This window comes from Numida meleagris, chromosome 3, assembly GCF_002078875.1.
Source record: "Numida meleagris isolate 19003 breed g44 Domestic line chromosome 3, NumMel1.0, whole genome shotgun sequence".
Classification (NCBI taxonomy): domain Eukaryota; kingdom Metazoa; phylum Chordata; class Aves; order Galliformes; family Numididae; genus Numida; species Numida meleagris.
This window is the reverse complement of record NC_034411.1, coordinates 57,239,046-57,260,600: the sequence shown is the minus strand read 5'-3', so window position 1 is coordinate 57,260,600 and position 21,555 is coordinate 57,239,046. Positions and strand designations below refer to the sequence as shown.

The 21,555-nt window shown below is 38.7% G+C and overlaps 1 protein-coding gene across 10 annotated transcripts in view; it reads right to left on the bottom strand.

Annotated features, from left to right (window-relative positions):
* The window catches only part of EPB41L2 (erythrocyte membrane protein band 4.1 like 2), a 105,117-nt gene continuing 93,988 nt past the window's right edge, over positions 10,427–21,555 (bottom strand). For all 10 annotated transcript variants that reach the window (XM_021390588.1, XM_021390578.1, XM_021390581.1 and 7 more), the window contains 6 exons: positions 20,827–21,384; positions 19,183–19,305; positions 18,588–18,686; positions 17,757–17,837; positions 15,669–15,807; positions 10,427–11,685 (listed from right to left, as the gene is read on the bottom strand). In XM_021390588.1, the coding sequence (XP_021246263.1) occupies positions 15,700–15,807; positions 17,757–17,837; positions 18,588–18,686; positions 19,183–19,305; positions 20,827–21,384 (969 nt within the window). In that variant the 3' untranslated portion in view covers positions 10,427–11,685; positions 15,669–15,699. The remainder of the gene's footprint in view (positions 11,686–15,668; positions 15,808–17,756; positions 17,838–18,587; positions 18,687–19,182; positions 19,306–20,826; positions 21,385–21,555) is intronic.

The following is a 21,555-nucleotide window of genomic DNA, read 5'->3' as shown; positions in this document are numbered from 1 at the left end:
CAGGATCCAACTATCAGAAGGTGAGTCAGAATTTGGGCAGGAGTGGGTAGGCAGACAAAGCTTCCCATTTAAAAGCCTGCTTTCAGGCTTGTATCATTAATTAAACTGAAGAGAACAATAATCATAATTCTCTGAAGCTGTACTGCACTTTAAGTTATTTTCCAATTTGAAAAACACTAAGAATATGTCTAGAATTTGGATTCAGCCCTCACTTAAAACTCCACAGTTTTGCCTATGCCGAGGCCTGTAACAGAGCATGTTCAGATCAGAACTCATTCTGTTTTTCCTTTAGCCTTTTCAAAACCCTTTCCTCCAGACACTGGGTTAAGCTTGTTCCTGAAATTAGCTGCCTTTTGACCTTTCCTCCTTAGAGAGTGTTGGAGGAGCTAAGATCATATCCTAGATTCCCTCAGTAAACTTCACATGCCTCTTGGTATAGCTTGATACAAATCCTGTGTGGGACAAACATCCACGATGCAGGTGCTGTGGGCTGCAGCTCCAGCAGCTCTTTCGTGATCTCACATGAGGACTTGGCTAGGTTAATCCTGACCACAGGGCTCTGCAGGCAAATCAAGACCAGGTGACAGACATCAGCTGCTATGAAACAATACTGAGATAACACTGAATTCATTTTTACATGGCATTTCTCTTGCTTTCCTATTCCAGACAAGACTGAGCTAAATAGGAAAAGGAGATGGGCTACTGATCCCATGGGTGTGAGTATTTTGCTGAGGTTCAGAAAATACTTTCATTAAACCAAAAGAAACCATCTGAAAAACCTCATAGACATTCCTGCTCATGCCGTGTGATCAGCCACTGAAACAGCCTGGCCTTTAGCTTTGGATCTGTAACCAGTTCAAGTAATTTCCTAAATTTTCTGAGGATAGCAATCAAGTCTTCAAGAGAGAGGTGAATGATCTGGTTGGCAGACTAATTTGCCAAAGGAATATTTCTTCCTTCTCCCTTTCCTAGCTGAGAAGGATGAAAGAAGAGATACTCCTGGACTGTCCAGGGACCCAGAGATGGAAATTCTCACAGGTGTCCTCGGTGGGATTCGTAGGAGGGTGGGAGATGAATTCCTGTCTGCCTAATCTGTTTGAGCACACTGTCCCAGCTTTACCACCAAGCCCCTCCTTTGCTTGTTCTGAGTCAGCCAGAGTCCAGCCCATCACTCAGGCCTCAGACAGATAATGGGGACCATGGTGAGCAGTTCTCCCTGAGCAGGTGAGCTGAGTCGTTCCAGACCATTAGGCAAGCCACATAACCAACAGATAAGCCTGGGAAGACACTCCTTTAAGTGCCAACAGTCCCTCTCAACAAAGCCACAGAAATTCAGTAAGCCTCAGTACCCATTTATTTAGGCTGTGTTAAAAATAAACCACCCAAATTCGCATTATTACAAGAAAGGCTGCCTTGTTTCATTGTCAAATGAGCACTTTTTTTTCTCTGTGAAGCAAGAGAGAGTCTCCACTTAAATCTATTAAAATCCACATTAGCATCATCCCCTTAAGATTTCTTAAAACTAAAACTAACAAAGCAGACAGCAACATTTTCAACAATTAGCAGTGATAAGGAAAGATACTGTCTTGTGACAAAGTTCTTTATGGTAACTATGCTTTTTCTCCTCTCCTCCCCACTTTTTTCCCCCTTCATTTCCCCATCGCTCCCAAAATATTCTCCAAGCCTCTGATGATACTGTCTTGCTCTGAAAAAGCAAGCATATAGGGGTGGAGATTATGTTTCTGTTCTGTTTGTACCACAGGCAGCATAGGGAGGATCAGGCCAATGATAAAAAATGTCATGACATGGCAACAGTAAAAAAAAAAAAGCAAATATTCAGAAGACACTAACTACCACTCAGCTTTGCGCTGGTACAATCCTACCTCAAGCAGTGTGTGCAGGTTTAGGTACCTCAACATAGACAGGACATAAAAGTATTAGAGCATCCAAAGGAGAGCAGCCAACTTGCTGAAGGGTTGAGAGGGCAATACATGTGAGGAGCAGCTGAGGTCCCTTGGTTTGTTCAGCCCAAGGAAGAGGAGGCTGAGGCCTACAGCTCCTCACAAGGGGAGCAGAGGGGCAGCGCTGAGCTCTGCTCTTTGGTGACAGCGACAGGACCAGAGGAAGAAGCATGGAGGTGCATCGGGGGGGGGTCAGAAAGAGGTTAGGAAATGGTTCTTCACCAGAGCCCGGTACGCATGGAACATGCTCATTCTATGCTCTTATTGTAGTTGTTGAAGGATTTTATTCTGACTGAAAGGTGGTAGAGGTAAATGAGAAAAGTTTATTCCTTTCCATATCAACAGTTTGTGTCAGAACTTCATTGGAAATAGGCATGGTCACTGTTTTGCACTCAGAAGACTTCTAGAAACAGGCAAACCAATACTAGTGTGCCGCTCACACATCTTCAATCTAATAAAGCTTCCACTAATAAATGCTAGCTCCTTTTCTTTTATAAATTCATCTTACAATAATTTTTGTTGCTTGATATATTTTCCAGTTGACACGGAGCTGGCCATGCTGTATGACCCCAGAAACACCCTCCCAAATAACAACGTCAATCAGCAAAAACTGTGGAGATCACGGAAAAAAGCAAACAAATACGGGAATTGAATGACATTTAAGGGAGTCTCAAACCTCAGGATACAAGGTGACAACCAGTGCTCAGCTCTGAGGTTTAAAAATAACCAGCTGTAGATAAATACCATAGAGGAGAACAAAATGAAGAGAAGCTAGTGCCGTGCTGTACAAGTATAACAGCTGCTGCCATTCAAGAAGACCTCATAGCAGTTTTGCTCTCTCACCTGAAGCCAAGTGATCAGTAGTTTCATCAGCTCATCAGACACCAGAGACCTCCTGCAATGTACCACATCAGTTTGTCTATGTGGCGCAGGATTTGGTGGGAGAGAAGGCGCTCACCAGTCCTTCGCCAGCCTACAGAGAAAGACACTCAATATAACAAGCTCCTGGGAGAGCTGAGCTACATATACAACGCAGGCAGTCTTATTAAATTGAAAACGCAAAAATAGAAAGTTCATATCAAGGAATGACATCTAGAAATTGAGAAGGGCGATGAGGGGGAACTGACTTATTTTTATCAGCTTGTATACCTTGTGTAAGATCGTAGGTTTTCTTAAGTATGGAAACAAAATATAACAGCAGTGGGAAACAGAAGGACACTGCTGATCTTGCCAAAGTTTGAAATAACGGAATGTTAAAATCAGTACTTTTTCCAAACAGTTATTACTTTATTCTGAGGACAGTTCTTGAATAAATAGATAATTTATGAAAAGAATTAATGAAAAAAAACCTCTAAGCATGGACATGTGTCTCACACAGAAATCCCCCTCTCCTTCCCAGGGGAATAACACTCCAAAGGCAGTTCTTAAATCAGAAATATGTTCTCTATCACCCAGTTGTTAAGTAGACCTTACTTTCATGATGTTGAATTGACATACTCAGGATGCTGAGGAGCACATGCTCCCTTACTTCTCTGTATGGGAACTGCTGAGTCATGGCCTGAACCACTGATTGAGCACCTGGAGAAAAGACCCAGTCAGCCCTGGGAGCACAGGTGAAGGCAATTCAGCCAGGCTCCACCCCTCTTAGGCCTCATTTAAGGGCTGACTGCCCCTGAGGAAGGATCTCTTCCTGGAGATCCCCCCTTGGTAGGAGCCTTTTCCTGCGAGCCCAAAATCTTCTGATCCGGGTGAGCGCTGTATTTTCCTTCCACCTTTTGTAACGCTATTTCCATCGCATTAGTCCTTCTGATCGCTACACCTCTCTCAGACCTGGGTTTTCACATTACCTGGCAGACTTAGTGCAACATAGTCCAAAGTAGAGTATGCTTATCTTAAAACGTAGCACACAGAGACTGTAAAAGCAGAGTCTCAAAAGCTCTCAATATTGGCCTGCTCCTACCCTTAACAAACTATGCTGTCAAATCCTAGCACTAAGTAGCTAAAGTAACACTGTTTACATTGAAAGATGCATCCTGATCCCATGAAAGTAGTAATGATGAAAAAAATGTGATGCTTTGTTTAACTTTTATACTTCTAAACTTGAATTTATGTCATTAGAATCATAGAATCATAGAATTAGCTAGGTTGGAAAAGACCTACAAGATCACCTAGTCCAACCATCCACCTACCACCAACATAACCCCACTAAACCAGGTCTCTCAACGCTATATCTAAACGTTTCTTGAACACCTCCAGGGACGGTGATTCAACCACCTCCCTGGGCAGCCTGTTCCAGCGTCTGACCACTCTTTCAGAAAAGTAGTATTTCCTAATGTCCAGCCTAAATCTCCCCTGGCACAACTTGAAGCCATTCCCCCTCATCCTGTCACTAGTTACAAGAGAGAAGAGGCTGACCCCCAGCTCACTACAACCTCCCTTCAGGTAGTTACAGAGAGCGATGAGGTCTCCCCTGAGCCTCCTCTTCTCCAGACTGAACAATCCCAGCTCCCTCAGCTGCTCCTCATAAGGCCTGTGCTCCAGACCCCTCACCAGCTTCGTTGCCCTCCTCTAAACACACTCCAGGGCCTCAATGTCTTTTTTACAGTGAGGGGCCCAAAACTGGACACAGTACTCGAGGTGGGGCCTCACTAGGGCTGAGTACAGAGGGAGAATGACTTCCCTACTCCTACTGGCAACACTATTTCTGATACAAGCCAGGATGCCATTGGCCTTCTTGGCCACCTGGGCACACTGCTGGCTCATGCTCAGCCGAGTGTCGACTAATACCCCTAGGTCCGTTTCCTCCATACAACTTTCCAGCCACTTTGCCCCAAGCCTGTAGCGTTGCCTGGGGTTGTTGCGGCCGAAGTGCAGGACCCGGCACTTGGTCTTGTTGAACCTCATCCCATTGGCTTCAGCCCAGAGATCCAGCCTGTCCAGATCTCTCTGTAGGGCCTCTCTACCCGCAGGCAGATCGACACTTCCTGCCAGCTTGGTGTCATCTGCAAACTTGCTGAGGGTGCTCTCAATGCCCTCATCCACGTCATCAATAAAGATATTGAAGAGGACAGGCCCCAGCACCGACCCCTGGGGAACACCACTCATGACCGGTCGCCAGCTGGATTTAACTCCATTAACCACCACTCTCTGGGCCCGGCCCTCTAGCCAGCTCCTTACCCAGAAAAGGGTGTACCTGTCCAAGCCACAGGCTGCCAGTTTCTCCAGGAGAATACTGTGGGAGACAGTGTCAAAGGCTTTGCTGAAGTCTAGGTAGACCACATCAACAGCCTTTCCCTCATCCACCGGACAGGTCACTCGATCATAGAAGGAGATCAGGTTGGTCAAGCAGGACCTGCCCTTCACAAACCCATGCTGGCTGGGCCTGATCCCCCGGTTGTCCTGCAAATGCCACGTGATCTCCCTCAGGACAATCTGTTCCATAACCTTCCCCGGCACTGAGGTCAGGCTGACAGGCCTGTAGTTCCCCGGATCCTCCTTACGACCCTTCTTGTAGGTATTAGGTATTTAATGTTCACTCGAAGTATATAAAGACAGTTACTACAGAGTCAGTAATGTATTTATGAATACTTATGCGATACAGAGTGTTAGAGTGTAAGGTGTAAATACGGAAATATTCTTAAGAAGAGTGCTATTAACTCATACAGCTATTATTGACTATATAAAGAACATGGTCATCTCAGTGAACCTATATTGAAAGTCTGTTCTCCTGGCTGCACAGATAATGACATCTTCAGGATCAATGTTCCTGTAAGCTGAAGATGAATCACACCTTAATCAGTAGAGATCCTAAAGTCAGAGCCAGGTATAATATGGTGTCTAAGGAGAGAGATCTGAAAGTTTGATTCTAATGATCTGCTTACAGTGGTCTCACTCAAGAACAAACCAAACCAACCAACCAACAACAACAGAGAGAGGGTAACAGCTTCAAGGAGAGAGGAAGCCTTTCAGCTTTTGGGAATTAGTCCCTGCTGTAACCCTCATTCTGTGTCTCTCTTGGCAGGGACAGACGGTCGATCTGGTAGAAGTGGTTCATAGGCAGGATTCGGCACACAGGTTACTTTTGAGATCTCAGGTTGTAAATGGTGTGGGTCAGGAATGGTTTTTGCTTGTCATCTGAATGGATATGGAGTAAGAACCGTATCCTGCTTGGTGTCCTTATTCAGTGCCTCTGACCATAGGTCTCATTGAGAATTCCTGATGGGATATATTTATTTTCGGCAAAGAAACATCATGCTTAAAGGTAATGGATATTTTAAAATGCAAATAGTCCCCTGTCTTCTGCAGTACAATATTCTTAGAGACCAGGTTCTTCAGCATTATGTGTATATCAATTCTACACAAAATCGATATTTTACATTTGAGAAATATGCTGCTGGCTCAAAAGCAGTGATTAACGCCAAAACCAGAGATTAAAGCAGTTGTACCCTCTCCACTCCAACCCTTTAATTTCAAATACCTATTCCCACACCACCCAAAGAAGGACTTGCCTAGACCACATGTAAAGATACAGAATCAAAATTCAGTAAGCCTTATTACAACATAAAATTTTGTTAGTTTCACAAGATGTCAGAGAATATAGATGTAAAATGTTATATATATATATATAACTCTTAGAGTACTTTACTGTAAAATAGCATTAGAGCTAATAAGGAAAATATTATATAGATAATTAATAAGGATTATAACAGAAAATCACTAGATCCCTTCACCGCAACTGCTGATTAACATGTAGGAGGATCTGTCATTCAAGACTCAGTAACAAGCCACAAAAATCTACAGGCATTGCTGTTCTCAGTTCCGTTACTAAATAGCATCAAGAAACATCTGTTTTCATGCTACTGGCATGAAAAACAACATGATATCTTACTTTGTTTCTCTGAAAAGAGAAAAATATACGTTTAAATAATACTACAGAGCAAAATCTTTAAAAAGTAAATAGCAAATGTATAGAACAAAAGTCTGCTGAGGTAAATAAAGAGATACACCAAAAGGTCTTTGAAAACTGATGAAAGCTGTTAGAGTATTTAGGAGAAGTACTACTTTTTAGTACAGTGCTTATTCTCTTTTTATACACATCCCTAGGCAGCGATCAGTAGCAGAGTTCTGGGAGAGTTAGTCATTTAGCCACTCATATACAGACACCTCCAAAAATATCTCTGGATTTCCTTCATGCTAAGCAGAGTAAGTTAACACTATACAAGCTTTAGTAACGTTGCTAATACCTAACTTATACAGATATTACTAATTCAAGTGTACAGTTTCCCCAAGTGCAATATAAAGAAAAAAAGATTGAAATCAAGCAAAAATACAACAAAGCAGCTTGAAAAATCAAAACAGTTTCAAAGCTGGAGTAGTGTCAGGTCAACAGTGTGGGATATCAGCTGCTCCAGTTAGCCTATGTTCATTGCAAACATGCCTAAAAGCTAAGAAGCTCCAGTGCGTCCTGGTCAAGGGTACAGTTAATTGCCACTCTGATCTCAATTATATTTTATTCTATCTAGCTGATTTCTTCCGTGGCTAAACCAAAAGTTGCTGTTCAGCCTAAGTTGTTAAGGAGAAGAATATGTCAGAAAACAAAACTATGGAGAAGATTATTCTGGAAGCAACTGAAAAACACCTGAAAGACAATGCAGTCATTTGTTGCAGTCAACATGGGTTCATAAGGGGAAAGTCCTGTTTAACTAATCTAATCTCCTTTTATCAAAAGGTTACCCATCTAGTCCAGCACGGGAAGCCTGTTGGTGTAGTCTTTTAGAATTTCAGCATGGCTTTCAATACTGTTTCTCACAGTATCCTTCTGGAAAAAAATATCCAGAATACAATTAGACAAAAATGTAATGGGTGAACAATGGCTGATGGATCAGACTCAATGGATTCTAGTAAATGGGACTACATCAGGCTGGTGGCCAGCCACTAGTGGAGTTGTCCAGGGCTCAATTTTAGGGCCAATTCTCTTCAATGCTTTCATTTATGACTTGAATATACAACTTCAAGGTATACTAAGTTTGTGGACAACAATGAATTATAAAGAGCCACTGACTCCCTGAAGGGGAGAGAGGCCTTGCAGAGACCTTGATAAATGAGAGGGCTGGGCAATCACCAACCACATCAAGTTTAATGGGAGCAAGTGCTGGATTCTGCACCTGGGACACAGGAAATCTGAATATAGGTACAGACTGGGGGGCAAGAGGCTAGAGAACAGTCCTGCAGAAAGCAATCTGGCAACTCTGGATGACAAGAAGTTGTATCTGAACCAGCACCGTGCCCTGGCAGCCAAAGGGCCAACCGTACTCTGGGGTGCATCAGGCCCAGCACTGCCAGCTGGGCAAGGGATTGTCCCACTCTGCTCAGCGCAGCCTCACCTCAAGTACTATCTGCAGGTTTGGGTGCCACAAAATAAAAAGGATGAAAAAGTATTAGGTCATCCAAAGGAAGGCAGCCAACATGCTGAAGAGTCTAGAGGACGAGCCACATGAGGAGCAGTTGAGATCTCCTGGTTTGTTCAGCCCAGGGCAGAGGAGGCTGTGAGGAGGCCTCATGGCAGCTGCAGCTCCTCCCAAGGAGAGCGGAGGGGCAGCTCTGAGCTTTGCTCTCTGGTGACAGCAACAGGACCAGAGGGAACAGCATGGAGCTGCATCAGGGGAGGGTCAGGTGGGGGTTCAGGAAAGGTTCTTCACCAGAGGGCAGCGGGCATAGAACAGGCTGCCCAGGGCAGTGGTCATGGCTCCAAGTGCCGGAGTTCAGCACTTTCAGACGTAGGATTTGAATTTTGGATGGTCCTGTGTGGAGCCAGGGGTTGGACTCAATGATCCCTGTGGGTCTCTTCCAACTCAGGATATTCTACAAAACCCTGCATTGCAATAGCTTACTGTGTTGAGCAATACATATTTAAACCATCTGTTTGCAGAGTTGCTTGCTTGTCCTTTATGAAGCTTTAATCTAGCAAACAATCTGGAGAACAATTCTAACATTTATTATGAGCCCTCAGGAGATAATAATTAAAAATACATATTAAGTGTTTTGGTATAGAATCCACATGAATCACTTCTCTCCAATAGTATTTAAGCAGAATTATTTACTCAAATATCTTCTCCAGATTTTCATTAAATTGTCCTATAATTGCATTTGAAAATGCCTAGGTATTGAAAAGCCAGATTGTGAAGTGTCTTGAGAATGACTTCTTCTGTTGCCTTTTGAAGTTTTTGCTATGGATATATAAACAAGAAACAATGAAAAAACCATAATTGCACTTTTCCAGAACATTTGAATAAATGCACACAACCAGAATGTCTAAAACCTGACTACTTCTACAGTTTATCACACTTGAAGCCTAAGCTTTTCTGCATGACAAAGGGTGTTTAATTAGTGCATGTTTAATGAATGGAAGTGATAGCTATCCACAACTTATGCTGACCTGAAAGCAGTATTAATTTTTCCCTAGCATAAGGTTCTGATTAGTATCTGAAAAAAAACACAGCTCTAGGTGAAAGTTATATTGTTTTCAAAAATACTGTATTTGCAGTTTTAAGGATTAAATAGAATTGCAATCAAAAAACCACAATATTGATCTAGTACCTAACAAACCATGAAGATCCAACTCAATAAGTAATTGAAATAATACCCTTTCTTCAACCCAGAGAAGTCCTGCAACTAATATCATGGCATCAAAAATACCTCTAAGATTGTATAGAGCCTTTTCTTATATCCTTTTTGTGTAAATCCATGAAGACATCTCCTTAAATGTACATATTGCCATTTCGACCTCCTATTAGGTAACCAAAACTTGCTACCTTCTTGACAATCTCCTCACTTACACATAGTGTTGTGGTAGCATTAAGTTATTACATTGGACGGGGTTCTCTTTTTTTTTTAAAGACAGTTTGTTTTTTGAAGAGAAACATGTAGGATTATCTGCTATTTTTCAGGCTAACGTATGTGTATAAAAAAAATCTTCGTTACTGCTGTATTATGTTGTCTAAATCATCCAGAGCCAAAACTAGAAGGAATTTCTGTTAACCAAGCATGCTGACAACAGATGGCAGCAATCTAAACTGAGAACAGCACCAAAAATACATTGCTCAGAAAGTGAGAAAAAAACTACTGAGAAGTTTTATGATTTGTTTTGTTACTTTAAAATCATAATACATCCTAACTCAATTAACTCAGTAGAACAACTGGCAGACTGGGACATTTCAACTTGTGTAATGCTGTCCAAATTATTTTTCTGAAGTTCTTAAGATTTCATCTACAAATTACAGACTGAGATGCTAATTGGAAAACACTTAAAAAACACACTGATAGATTAATAAAAGACAATTGTGCTAATCATCAATTAATCCTGTCCTAATCCCTAATTCTCAATGTTCTTTGGCTTCTAGAATGTTACTTCAAAACTGATGTGCTCATGTTATATATTTATCAAATGTATGCTTGAGTGCCAATAGTCATACAGAGAATAAACAACTTTATTTTATAACAGAATTACAGAAAGCAAAAATATCACTTAATACAACTTCAAGCTGCTATAAATCTAATTTGGCATTTTAACTATACACAGAGTCAACAGCAAAACAAAGACAAAACAAGAACAACCCCAAAAACAAACAACCCCCCGAGAACTAAATAAAAATGAAATCCAAAATAATTAACAGGTTTTCTCAATGGCAGTCTCAAATGATGGTACTGTCTTACCACTTTATGAATGGAATCCATCATATACTTTTACTCAGTGTCCTAAAAACCTGTGTTAACCATTAGACAAAGTATCTGAAACATATACCTTCTCAATAACAAATGTCAGTTCTAACATGTAGACAAGTGAGGTTTAATAGAAAGCAAGCATTCTACACGTGTATTCAAATAATGGAAGTGTTGAAGTTTGGACACAGTAAGAAAAAAAGCACTAAGGTTTTAAGCTGCCTAGATCTCTTGTTGGAAGAAGATATTTTGATATTCTTTCTTTCCCTATCTGGAATGTCGCAGACAGCAAAACGTCTACAAGAAGTTGAGCATTGGCACCAAAGTGCAAAGAGAACACAGTGCTGAGTCAAAAGAAATTTCTTTGTAACTCTTTCTCCTCTACAGACTGCCACATCATCTCTGCCCCACAGAGGGGAGAATCTTAGAACAGAAAGAGTTACAGGAGATATCAGTATAAAATTCATCCAAAGAAATGCATATTTTCAAATTTTAGGAAAGGTTCTATTTTTATAAAAAAAACTTTGTTATCTGAGACCATATATTTACCTGAATGATCTGAAAAAAAATAATCTGTAAATTACTCCAGAGACAGATTTCATTTGAAATATTTGGGAACAAAACTACATCTAAATTAGTTAAGATCCCCTTTTCTGCACAATAACCACCTGCTCCAGTGAACAACACTTCCCAGACCCCTTTTTTTGTTCACTTTCATATAATCAAGAATCAGCATCAGAAATTCAAATATTTGTGAAAAAGAAGATCATACCCTCTAAAGTGTCATTAAAAAACTAAGCTTGTTAAGAAGTGGTTATAAAAAAAATAAACAAGAAAGCTTTTAAGGGAATATAGGCCAAAGATGTTAACATGGAGTTTGGTATTGGCAATTCATTCTTAAACTCTGGTCATCATTGCTAGGCTTGGTGAATTCAGTTGAGTAGTGATGACTTGGAATGATCACAGTTCTTCAAGGTTATGATCATGGCCAGCATCATTTTTGTTTCTGGAAGAAAAAGGAGGGGGAATATTACATAAGCATCCATAGCAGATGACGGTACATTTACACAGCAACAGATTCAAGAAGTCATTTTCCCCATATCACTGATTCTGGGGGAGGGTTATTTCACAAAAAAAGCATGTTACACGAGCTAAAGTCTCCTTTGGCCCTAAGGAGGAAAGCAATTCAGCTTCTATCAAGTTTCTTGTTTTAGTATATATTTCCCTCCTTAAAATTTTCATGGTGTTTTAACAGTTATCTATTGCATACTTCTTTTAAATTTTAATCCAAAATCTTGTGCATAAAAAGAAATGAAGATATTTGCTCAATTAATAACCCTTGAGAGAATAGCATCTTTCACTTTCATTAGAGAAAACAAGCTTACATAAAAAACACTTCCATAGTTGTAGTCGGGGCAAAGTTAAAAAAAAAAATCAGACTCATGGTGTGATTCAATTGCCTAAACACAAATGCCTAAATGCATTTCCATAGTTGCATCTAGCCTTCAGTTGGTGCTATAGAAGGGCATAAGTCTTCTGACAGTCTGTGCTGCAGACAGATATTTATGGCATTTCATGCTCTCATGTCTGGACAACTGCAGTTTTCCTGAATGGCATCATTCAGTCATAATGTCTCAAATACAAGTGTAACGTGGTGAAATGTCTTCATACTAGTCCTTTTTTACTCACAGATCAAAAACTGTAAAGTAATTGGCAATCTTGGACAAAAACACCTGACACTCTCCAATATATTACGAACACCACTGTACAAAGTATATACTTCTTTGAGAAGTAAAGCACACCCTCAGGACATGGAAACAATTCTTTGACTTTTTGTCCTGAATAAAAATTTTACCAAGTAGTAGAATATTTGATTAAAGAACACAGTCAAGTTTGCAGTTGGTCACTAATGCAGAAATACACTGCAAACCTGCCAAGACTATTTCTTCCTTCCATGACACAGTCCCTCCAAAAGAGATGCTACAATCACTTACATGGGACAAATTATGTTGAATATTGATTTGAAAGATAATTTTGTGGATTGAGATAGTGTGAAAAAAATCAGCACATTCTGCACAGATATAACAAAAGCAGCAGTCCCTGCTCCCAAGCTCTTACTATTCAGCATGAATTTAAGTATTGTGATTACAGTACGTACTACAATAACAAATCCTTACAAATCAAAATGATTTGTTCTGCTCTGCCAGTGCATTTTTCTATCTTAGATCCTTCTATGCAAGTACTGAAAATAGAAGGATGGTTTGAGTATGTGCGTTCAGCGTTGCCGTGTACCAAGGGGCTAGTGAAGTTACCTAAAACACAGACATTCTCCTTGATGCAAACTAACAGCTCTCAAAAATGGTGTGGATTTTTCCAAGCTCTTCTGGAGCATGTGTAACATTCCTCTAACGTTACTATCTCACAGTTAGTGCAGCTCCATGTCTCCTGTTTTCAAAAGAAAGCTGGCACATACACGCTATCCTTGTTTTCAGCGTCACTAAGCAATAGATCTACAAGGCAAATCCAGGTGAACACCAAGAAAAGTTAGTGAAACATCCTGCACAGTTCCCCATTTAGTGATTAGTTCCCAAGCATACAAAATATCTCAACAAAACAACATACTCCTCTCCACTATCCCTCAGAAACCCCAAATCCCACAACACACATTCCTTTCTGGCCTGAATCATGTTTATTATATATAGCAAATTAAAACAAATGTTTGGAGGCACAGCTGTGTGTGTTTTAAGTTACTGACAGCTAAAGAATGCTCTGAGAGCACTGCAACTTTTGAACATATTTCTAGAAAGGTCAGAACTCCAACATCTCCACCAAAAGACAACCCTTTGCTATTCCCAGTTTTTAACATTAACATCCAGTGATGGAATGTTGACCGAGCACTTCCAAATTTGACCTACGTTAGTTTTGATTTGTATAAGTTGCAAGTAAAAATTATTCATTCCTTTTTCAAATACACATAAGCCTGACCAACAATGAAGCTGTTTTAAAGAGGGCAGCTCAAACTTGCTCCATTCTGACATAAAGCCTCCAGATTCTCAGAAAGCTCAAAGAAGAACGAGTCAAAAGGAATTTATGAACTCTCATTATCAAAAAAAACACACCTTCTCATTCTAGTACAATCTGTAGGAGGCCAGGAAAGGCAACTGGAACCCTCTCATTCAATACTAAAGGTCTGCATGCATGTACAGAACCTGGAGCTCTCTTCTAGAGGACACAACCATTGTACAAATTACTGAGGAAATAAGAATCAAATCAACTTGAACTACTGGAAAAATACAAGACAAGTTTCTTTTACCTCATCTCCCCCTACATTAAGAGTCTTCCCTTAGGAGAATAGCCGGCAATCCTCTAGCTCTGCTAGCTAAACATGGAGATTAATCAGTAAAAACTGAGAATTCTCCCCAAAATAAAGGATTAAAACAGCGCTGTTTCATTTTAACTTATTTTTAAATCTCTCCCATTGTGATTTAGTCTTTCCAACCAATCTCTTTTCTTTGAAGTTGACTCAGTCAATAAAACCTATCAAGTCCAAAAAACACTGAAGCTTCAGTGAAGAAACTTGAAGCTTTATAAAGCAAAGCTGATACTGAGCTTCACGACATTTGCTTATTACCAGTGAAATAGCAGATTTTACTCAGTTGCTCACTGTGATCTTTCTATTGAATACTTTAAGTACAGCATTTTTTTTATTCCTACAACTTTTATTATTAGTGACAAAAATATTGCTTCCTTTTGCATATATAAAATTTAAGCACTTTTGCGGTACTGTGAATTCTGCTGATTACCAAAGCAAATTTTTCATAACAACTACTACAGCTTTGACCATGGCCATTACGGTCTGTATTGACTGTCACAGATTTCTGGAAATAGTTCAGGGTTACTGGATGGTCCAGGCCTGGATTACACTGCTCAAGCAGAAAAAAATTAAGGTAGTATATCATATTAAATTTTACTAAAATGAATATTTTACTATAGTAAAACATATAGAACATCTAATAAAAATACAGTTATTGGTATACGAAAAGCATTACACTCATCAGTAATGAAAACTTACTAAATTCATTCATACTTAAACACAGTGAAAACCAGCCATCTTAAGATGCTTTAATTTATCTAAAGATAAATGTTAAACTATCCTCACATGAAAAGCCTACACGAGGAAATTGGTGGTAAGTAGGTCATCTGTAACAAAAAATAATTTTCCTTGTGTAAGCTTAGCTTTTAGTTTTAAATCAGCAAATGGTTGCAAATATAATAGATTTTAGAATTTCAGTAAGAATGGGTCATTTTTTTTGACGTTCAGCAACAGAAAAAAAGGCCAGACCCCAAAATAAAATGTTATAAAACTAAAGAATGTACAATAGTATTCCAGCTGAAATGAGAGCCCATAGAACTGGCATTTCTTCAAATTTCTCTTTCAACTGACAAGGGTTTAAAAACTTCAGCTGTCAAAGCATTTACCTTCTCATCTGAAAAAGTGATAGAAGGTAAATACTTCAGTGTGGTTAAGATGGAGAATAAGCTGACTGAATTGAAGTGTATGAGCAGGCCCTTTCTTTTACTGATAACTGCTGTCCGCCTATTAAATAAGCAAAATGTAAGGCAAGGACTGCAATTGTACATTTCCTTTGTACTGCAAACAGAAAAACATCACTTAATCTTTGTGCTTTGCAGAAGTAGCTCAAACTCCCTTTGATGTGAAAACCCCATCTTGAGCAAGCATCATAGGAAATACCACAAGAGCACTCTGAGAAACCTGGGAGACATTTAAAGGGAAATGTCAAATTTATGTCAGATTAGACTTAAAAATAAAACTGACATTAACTGTCTTCTACTAATGTCCATTTAAATTCAGCATTTCATAATATGTAGCAAATACCATATTTTTCTTTTTCAAGCCAATTTGTTAGACAGTGCAGTAGAAAATATAGATAAAAATAGCAGCATAAGTTTATTACAACATCAGTTTACCTGAAATATTTGCTTGAGGGCATTTTAGATTTTAGTCTTCATCTTCCTCAGCTAGTTCAGTTTCTTTGTGCACCACTACTCTTGTGACAGACATGTCAGGGTGCTGTTCTTTGGCTTCTTTGATTGCCTGTGCCAGAGCCTGCCAACATATTCAAAATATGTAGCTTAACAACAGAAAGAAGCATTAAAGAAGGGGCCAGAGAATAGGTGTGCAGCATCAGCAATTTCAGGAATAATTACTCAAAAATCTAAAATTCCTAAACTTGAAAGGGCTCGGAAAAAAAAACAAAAGAAACAAAACCACAACAACAAAACACACTAATGTAATGGCTTCAAAAATTTGCCAAGATTTTCAGCGAGTAGCACATAACCATAAAGTCCTCCCTGTAACTTTTCTAGCTTACTCCAGAAGACATCAAGTGCTTTCTATAAGAAGTTTTAGAACTTTTGCAACAGATCCAGCAAATAAAGACAAAATGAGGATGGTCCTATTAAGGGAATATATACGCACTGTATGCATTGGTACAATTACCAATGTTTGCTCATGTGATAATCTTAGACATTTTTAACTGGTTTGTAATTTACAATGCACCAATGTAGCCTATGTAGTACAAACAATGATTTAAAGAGAAGGGCCTGTTGAGACTTAAGAATCAGGGTTGATCGTCAAATTATTAACATTGAAATAACCTTTAGGTCTTTTTAGGCCTCAAATCCTTAAATTACAAGTGCTAGCAGCACTTGTATTCTGAAACTTCAAACTAAAATATTCTTTTCCTACCAAAAACTGTTTTAGTAATGTACGATGCAAGAAGACAAGAGTGAACATCCATCATACAGTTTGTGCCTCTGAAGAGCTCCATATCTACTGAGGAAATTGCAATAGAGATTTCTTAAATTTGTTAAGAGCTGCTCACTGCTTTACATTCCAATGATTAAATATATATAAATTATAATTTCATCTATTTTGCTCCATTACCTACTTATCTCAAAACAAAGAATGACTTGGAGAATGGTTTTACTAAAAGCACTGTCTAGTATACTAAAGGTATTGTGTGACCTTTTCAGATGTCCCGAGAGCATTGTGTAAAGGCAGACAAGAGCAATGCCTAATGCTGAACAACCCTATCATTTAATTACGAGTTTCAAGAAGAGCTTGAGCTTGTCAAGAGCCACATTCTAGCAGCAGATCAAAATCTGAAATTAAATTCCCTGAAAGCTCTCACTATATTATACTAAGAAGTTAAATTAAATTCTGTTGAGTTGTGCAGTTTTCATAAAGTTCGAATTGGATTCACTGCAACTTTAAGGTAGGTTTTTCCATTTGTATTATGCAGTGACTGCTGATTGACATTTTCAATGCTGTTTCTTAGATAAAAAAATCTATAATAATCATTACAAAGAATAGATAATCACAGTACTTGCTCAGTTTTTTTTTTTGGTGTACTTCTTAAATTCAGCCTTCTTAATTGGGCAGATAAAAGCAACTCCAACCTTTATATCCAAGACACCACAAACCAAAACGGTCTTGGTGCTAATAGAGATCAAAAGCTCTTATATCAGATTCCTGCATATCAACAATATATATATTTTTTAATTGTACAGAATTCTGTAAATAGAAGTAAAAAACTATTTTACACATTCAAGCAGTTTATGCCTTGATATGTTTCAAAGCATTTAGTTGAGATGAGTTCCGCATTTAGACGTTGCTGACACAAAACAGCAGAGACTCCTAGATTAATGTATCAAAATAGATTATTTTAGTCATGCTTTTCCTCCCAAATGGCAGCACTGAACACATTGGGTCTCTTCCGAAATAAGTAATACCTTTAAAAATAGTATGAAATCTACTCACATGATCTATAATGCAAAGCTACAAATGCTTTCATCTCTCAGCCATACTCTAAAGGCTCTCTATTCACTTAACACCAGAGCTTAAAAAGTTTGCTGCAATTAACAATCTCAGGATCTTTCTACATCTTCACATTCAACTTCTCTAACTTTCTCCAGTTTGGGGTTTTTGAAACATTTTCTTGATCTCACTGAACTACTGGTAACATACTAAGTGTTAGTAGTTCAGATACTCACCTCATCATGGTCAATATCTGCATCTCCAGTAATGACAATTCGTTTCTCAATTCTTGTTTCTGATACACCACCTTTAACCATCTACAGATGGCACAAAAAACGAGAAAGCATCTTAGTGTAATTAGTCCTTAGAGCCACAAGCACTGTTAAGAGGGCACACCTAGAATTTGGTATTTATATAAATGATGAATAAAAACAACACTTTTGTAGTTCTATCATACTCTGGCATGAAACAGTATGGGAGACCAAAACAGATGTCATGTCCTGTTAACATTCAATTTTCCTTTCCTTTTCAAGTGTGGAATGGAGAACCCATAATTCAACACTAAAATACGCTTGCAAAGAACAGTAGCAGCATGGTCTGTTTTCAAGTACGCTCTAAACCTAGCAGTACAAAGGAGGATGAGCACAGAGGCTAAGAAAACATCATTTCAGTACAGCCTTACTGGAGACACCACGAGCAAGGTTTCTGTGGACCTGAGACAAATCAATGAAGTTAACAGAGATTCTATAAGATAACATCATGTGATGGAAGAGATGAACTTAAAACTCCAGAGATGTTCTCCTTACCAAACACAGAAATAAGACCAACATTAAATACTATAAATAATTAATTAAATGTCACCTTTTCTAATTTCCCCTATCTTCTTCCCAGGTATTCCTGCTTATTTATTAAGGCTCCTGTGTTGAAAATCTGAGTACAGAAAAAAAAAACAACTCCCACATGTGCCTGGAATGAATCTCATCCACTGGGGGTCAGTTTTCTTTGATAATTTAGCAGATATAAAGGTGAAAGAGACTTCATGTTCAGAGAGAGATTATCCATCTTACCTTCGTGATGTGTGTAGTTGTAGTAGTAGAAACTGATTCTGAAGTAATTGTCTGTGCGCTCAGCAGCACACCAGCGCTGCCACCAGCACTGCCATCAAACTGTAAGAAGAGAAATGGCATTTTTGACATTTAAAAGCTTGGTTTTCAGAGAATTGTTTTGCTTTTTATTACTAAGCACATAGATATTCTTTAGTTCAACTGGAAAATTTAGCACCAACATTTAAATAGAATTCATCTAAGTTTACAGAGCCTGAGCAGACTATTAAGGTTTATTATAGTGGAAACTTTGTGACCAAGTTAAGTGCTTCCTGAAGCAGTGATACTACTTTAACCAAGTTTTCAAAACTAAATGAGCCATACATTCGCAGACAACAACTAAATTCTTCTACCAACAAAAAATACTTTCAGAATTTTAGGAGTAATATTGTTCAATTTAAACACATTTCACTTAACTCTCATAGCCAATATAATCTTAGTTGCTAGAGAGAGCATACTTTTTCAAAAAGCATTTCTTAATGTGACTTATTTTGGGCTACAAATTATTGGAATAAAACCCAACTTTCAAACAGTATAACAAATCATCCTGTCACTCTACCTGTGGAGATTCGTATGTGATGGTTTTAGTTTCTGTTTGAACAATTGGAACTTCTTTTGTGGAGATTTCAGTTCTCTGTGTGGCATCTGAAATGGTTACCATCTCTGTTTTCACTACTGGAGGCTATGGTGCAAGAAATAAGCAATCAAAAGACATTAGAAGGAAATTTGTAAAGTGGAGCAAGAAAGTAAAATAAAAAATACATAAGGAGTCCAAGATTAAGATAAGTATTTGACTCTTTTTCCCAATTGGAAAGCATGTAATAAGCAAAGTGAAATGATATAATAAATGCACACACACACAGCAGGAAATTCTAATCTCCTAATAAGCTTTGCCAACATTCCATGCTTCAGCCAATGGTAGATATCACAGAAGGTAACTGATAAAACCCAGTTGCTGAAAGGTATTTAAAATGTGTAAAAGAGCATCAGTGGGAAAAAATTTCAGTTTGTGTAAAAGTTCCATCAAATAAGAAACTGATAGCTACCTCAAATGGGTAAGCTTCACATCAGAATTAATCTTGGAAAAGTATCTATCTTTACTTAGTCAAATTGCAAGTAAGGACAAGAAATTCCAGTAATAATGTAAAGTTTAACTTTTGAATGTGCACTACTGGAACAGAAAAACGTCTTGGACGCTTGGATTTTAAGTAAGGGAAATCCAGATGAAAAAAGTCTTTTCCTTCCCTCAGTTACTTTTGCACACGTAGAAGCCCTTCTGCTCCCTCTTCAAACAGGCTATGCTTTAGGAAGTGTGGGTTGTCTGTTTCTAAAGGTCTTATAAAGTATTTCTTTCATGTCATTAGAACACCTGAGACTCTGTATACAGAAGACAAGAACAGAAAAAGTTGTTCAAGTGTGCACAGGGAGAGGAAGCCACTAACGTAAGACAAGCAGGAAAAAAACACCCAACTGCTGAAAAAACTCAGTAAAAGATCATGCCCATGTTACAAAGACATGCATACCCACACTTCATTTTTTCCACTTGTTTTTCCTTTTTTTTTTTTTTTTTTTTAAATGAAGGCTACCCAACAAAGTACCCTTCAACCTTGTTTGGTTAAAATCAAGTGATTATGACTGGAACTAACCTATGCTTCCCTAAATAGTGTAATAGTAAACATTTATGCACATACACACTGAAATACTAACTCTAGTCTATAACTTCGTAGCACTTCTTCAAGAAGAAAAAAAGCAAGAAAAGCAGTGAATAATGAGGGAAAAAAGAAACAAAAATCTGGGATGGATGTTTTCTAATTCCAATTGCCAATAATTTTCCAATTACAATTACATGTCATGGACGTGTCAAAAACAACTGACAAATAGACAAGACGAGACTTAAAACATTAGAAACACAAATAATAAATATACATTAGGTATATAAAATAAGGGGGTTTAAAAGGGAGATGGCAGCCTTCGGAAGGCTTGCTTTACTGGTGATTTTCAACCAGTTGTAGCAGAAAGCTAGAAACCATAACTGAAGGAGACAGAAATTCACTGCTCATCAGTGGTTTCCCCCTTCCAAATGATCTGAATCTTGTTGGATGCTGTAACAGCTGGAAGAATAGGAGAAGAAGAAAGGCAGGTACATTTTCACCCAAAGAAATCTCTCTGTTTAATCTAGTTGTCAAACTGTTCTACCATTTACCTCAGAACAACAAATTATTTGTGGTGAAACATCAATGTCAACATGTGACACATCTCCATTGAGTTTGAGCTGTTCCTCCTCCTTTTCTTCACCTACGTCTTGCTTAACTTCCTCTGACAAGTTCTTCTCCTCTGTAGGTATGGCAGTTGCATTTTCCTGAACCAAATCTTCAGCTGTAACTTCTGTGCGCTCAGCTGGTATGGTTAGCTGATTGCCTTCGGGTGTGGCATCCACATGCTGTATTTTTTCTTCATGTTCTTTCCTTTTCACATCTTCCTCTTCTTCCTGTTCTTCCCTGATGACTTCCTCAACAGCCCTGTGATGTGGCTGGTATTCTCCCACCTCTTCATCCTCACTCTCACTACTACTGCTGCTACTACTATCTGACGGCAAAGAAGAAGAGTCCTTTTTTGTCAGGTGCTCGACCTTACATGTTTCCCCAGCATCAGTGGCAACTTGTATTTTCCCTTTGCTGGTTTCGTCTATGACTAGTGTTTCTTCTATCCCAACCTCTGCCTGCTTCTTCTCCTCCACTATGTCCAGAGTCTCATGTGAACTCTGCACAAAAAACACGGATGAGGAAAAACAAAAGTAGATTATATGAATAAATTAAAGCGATGGAAATAAAGTTAGCTGATGGTTGGTTCGTGTCATGTAGAAGACAAAAGATGGTTGGGATGGTTAGCTGAAAAGAAAGAATGAAGATGGATTGGAAGAGTTAAAGCCAAA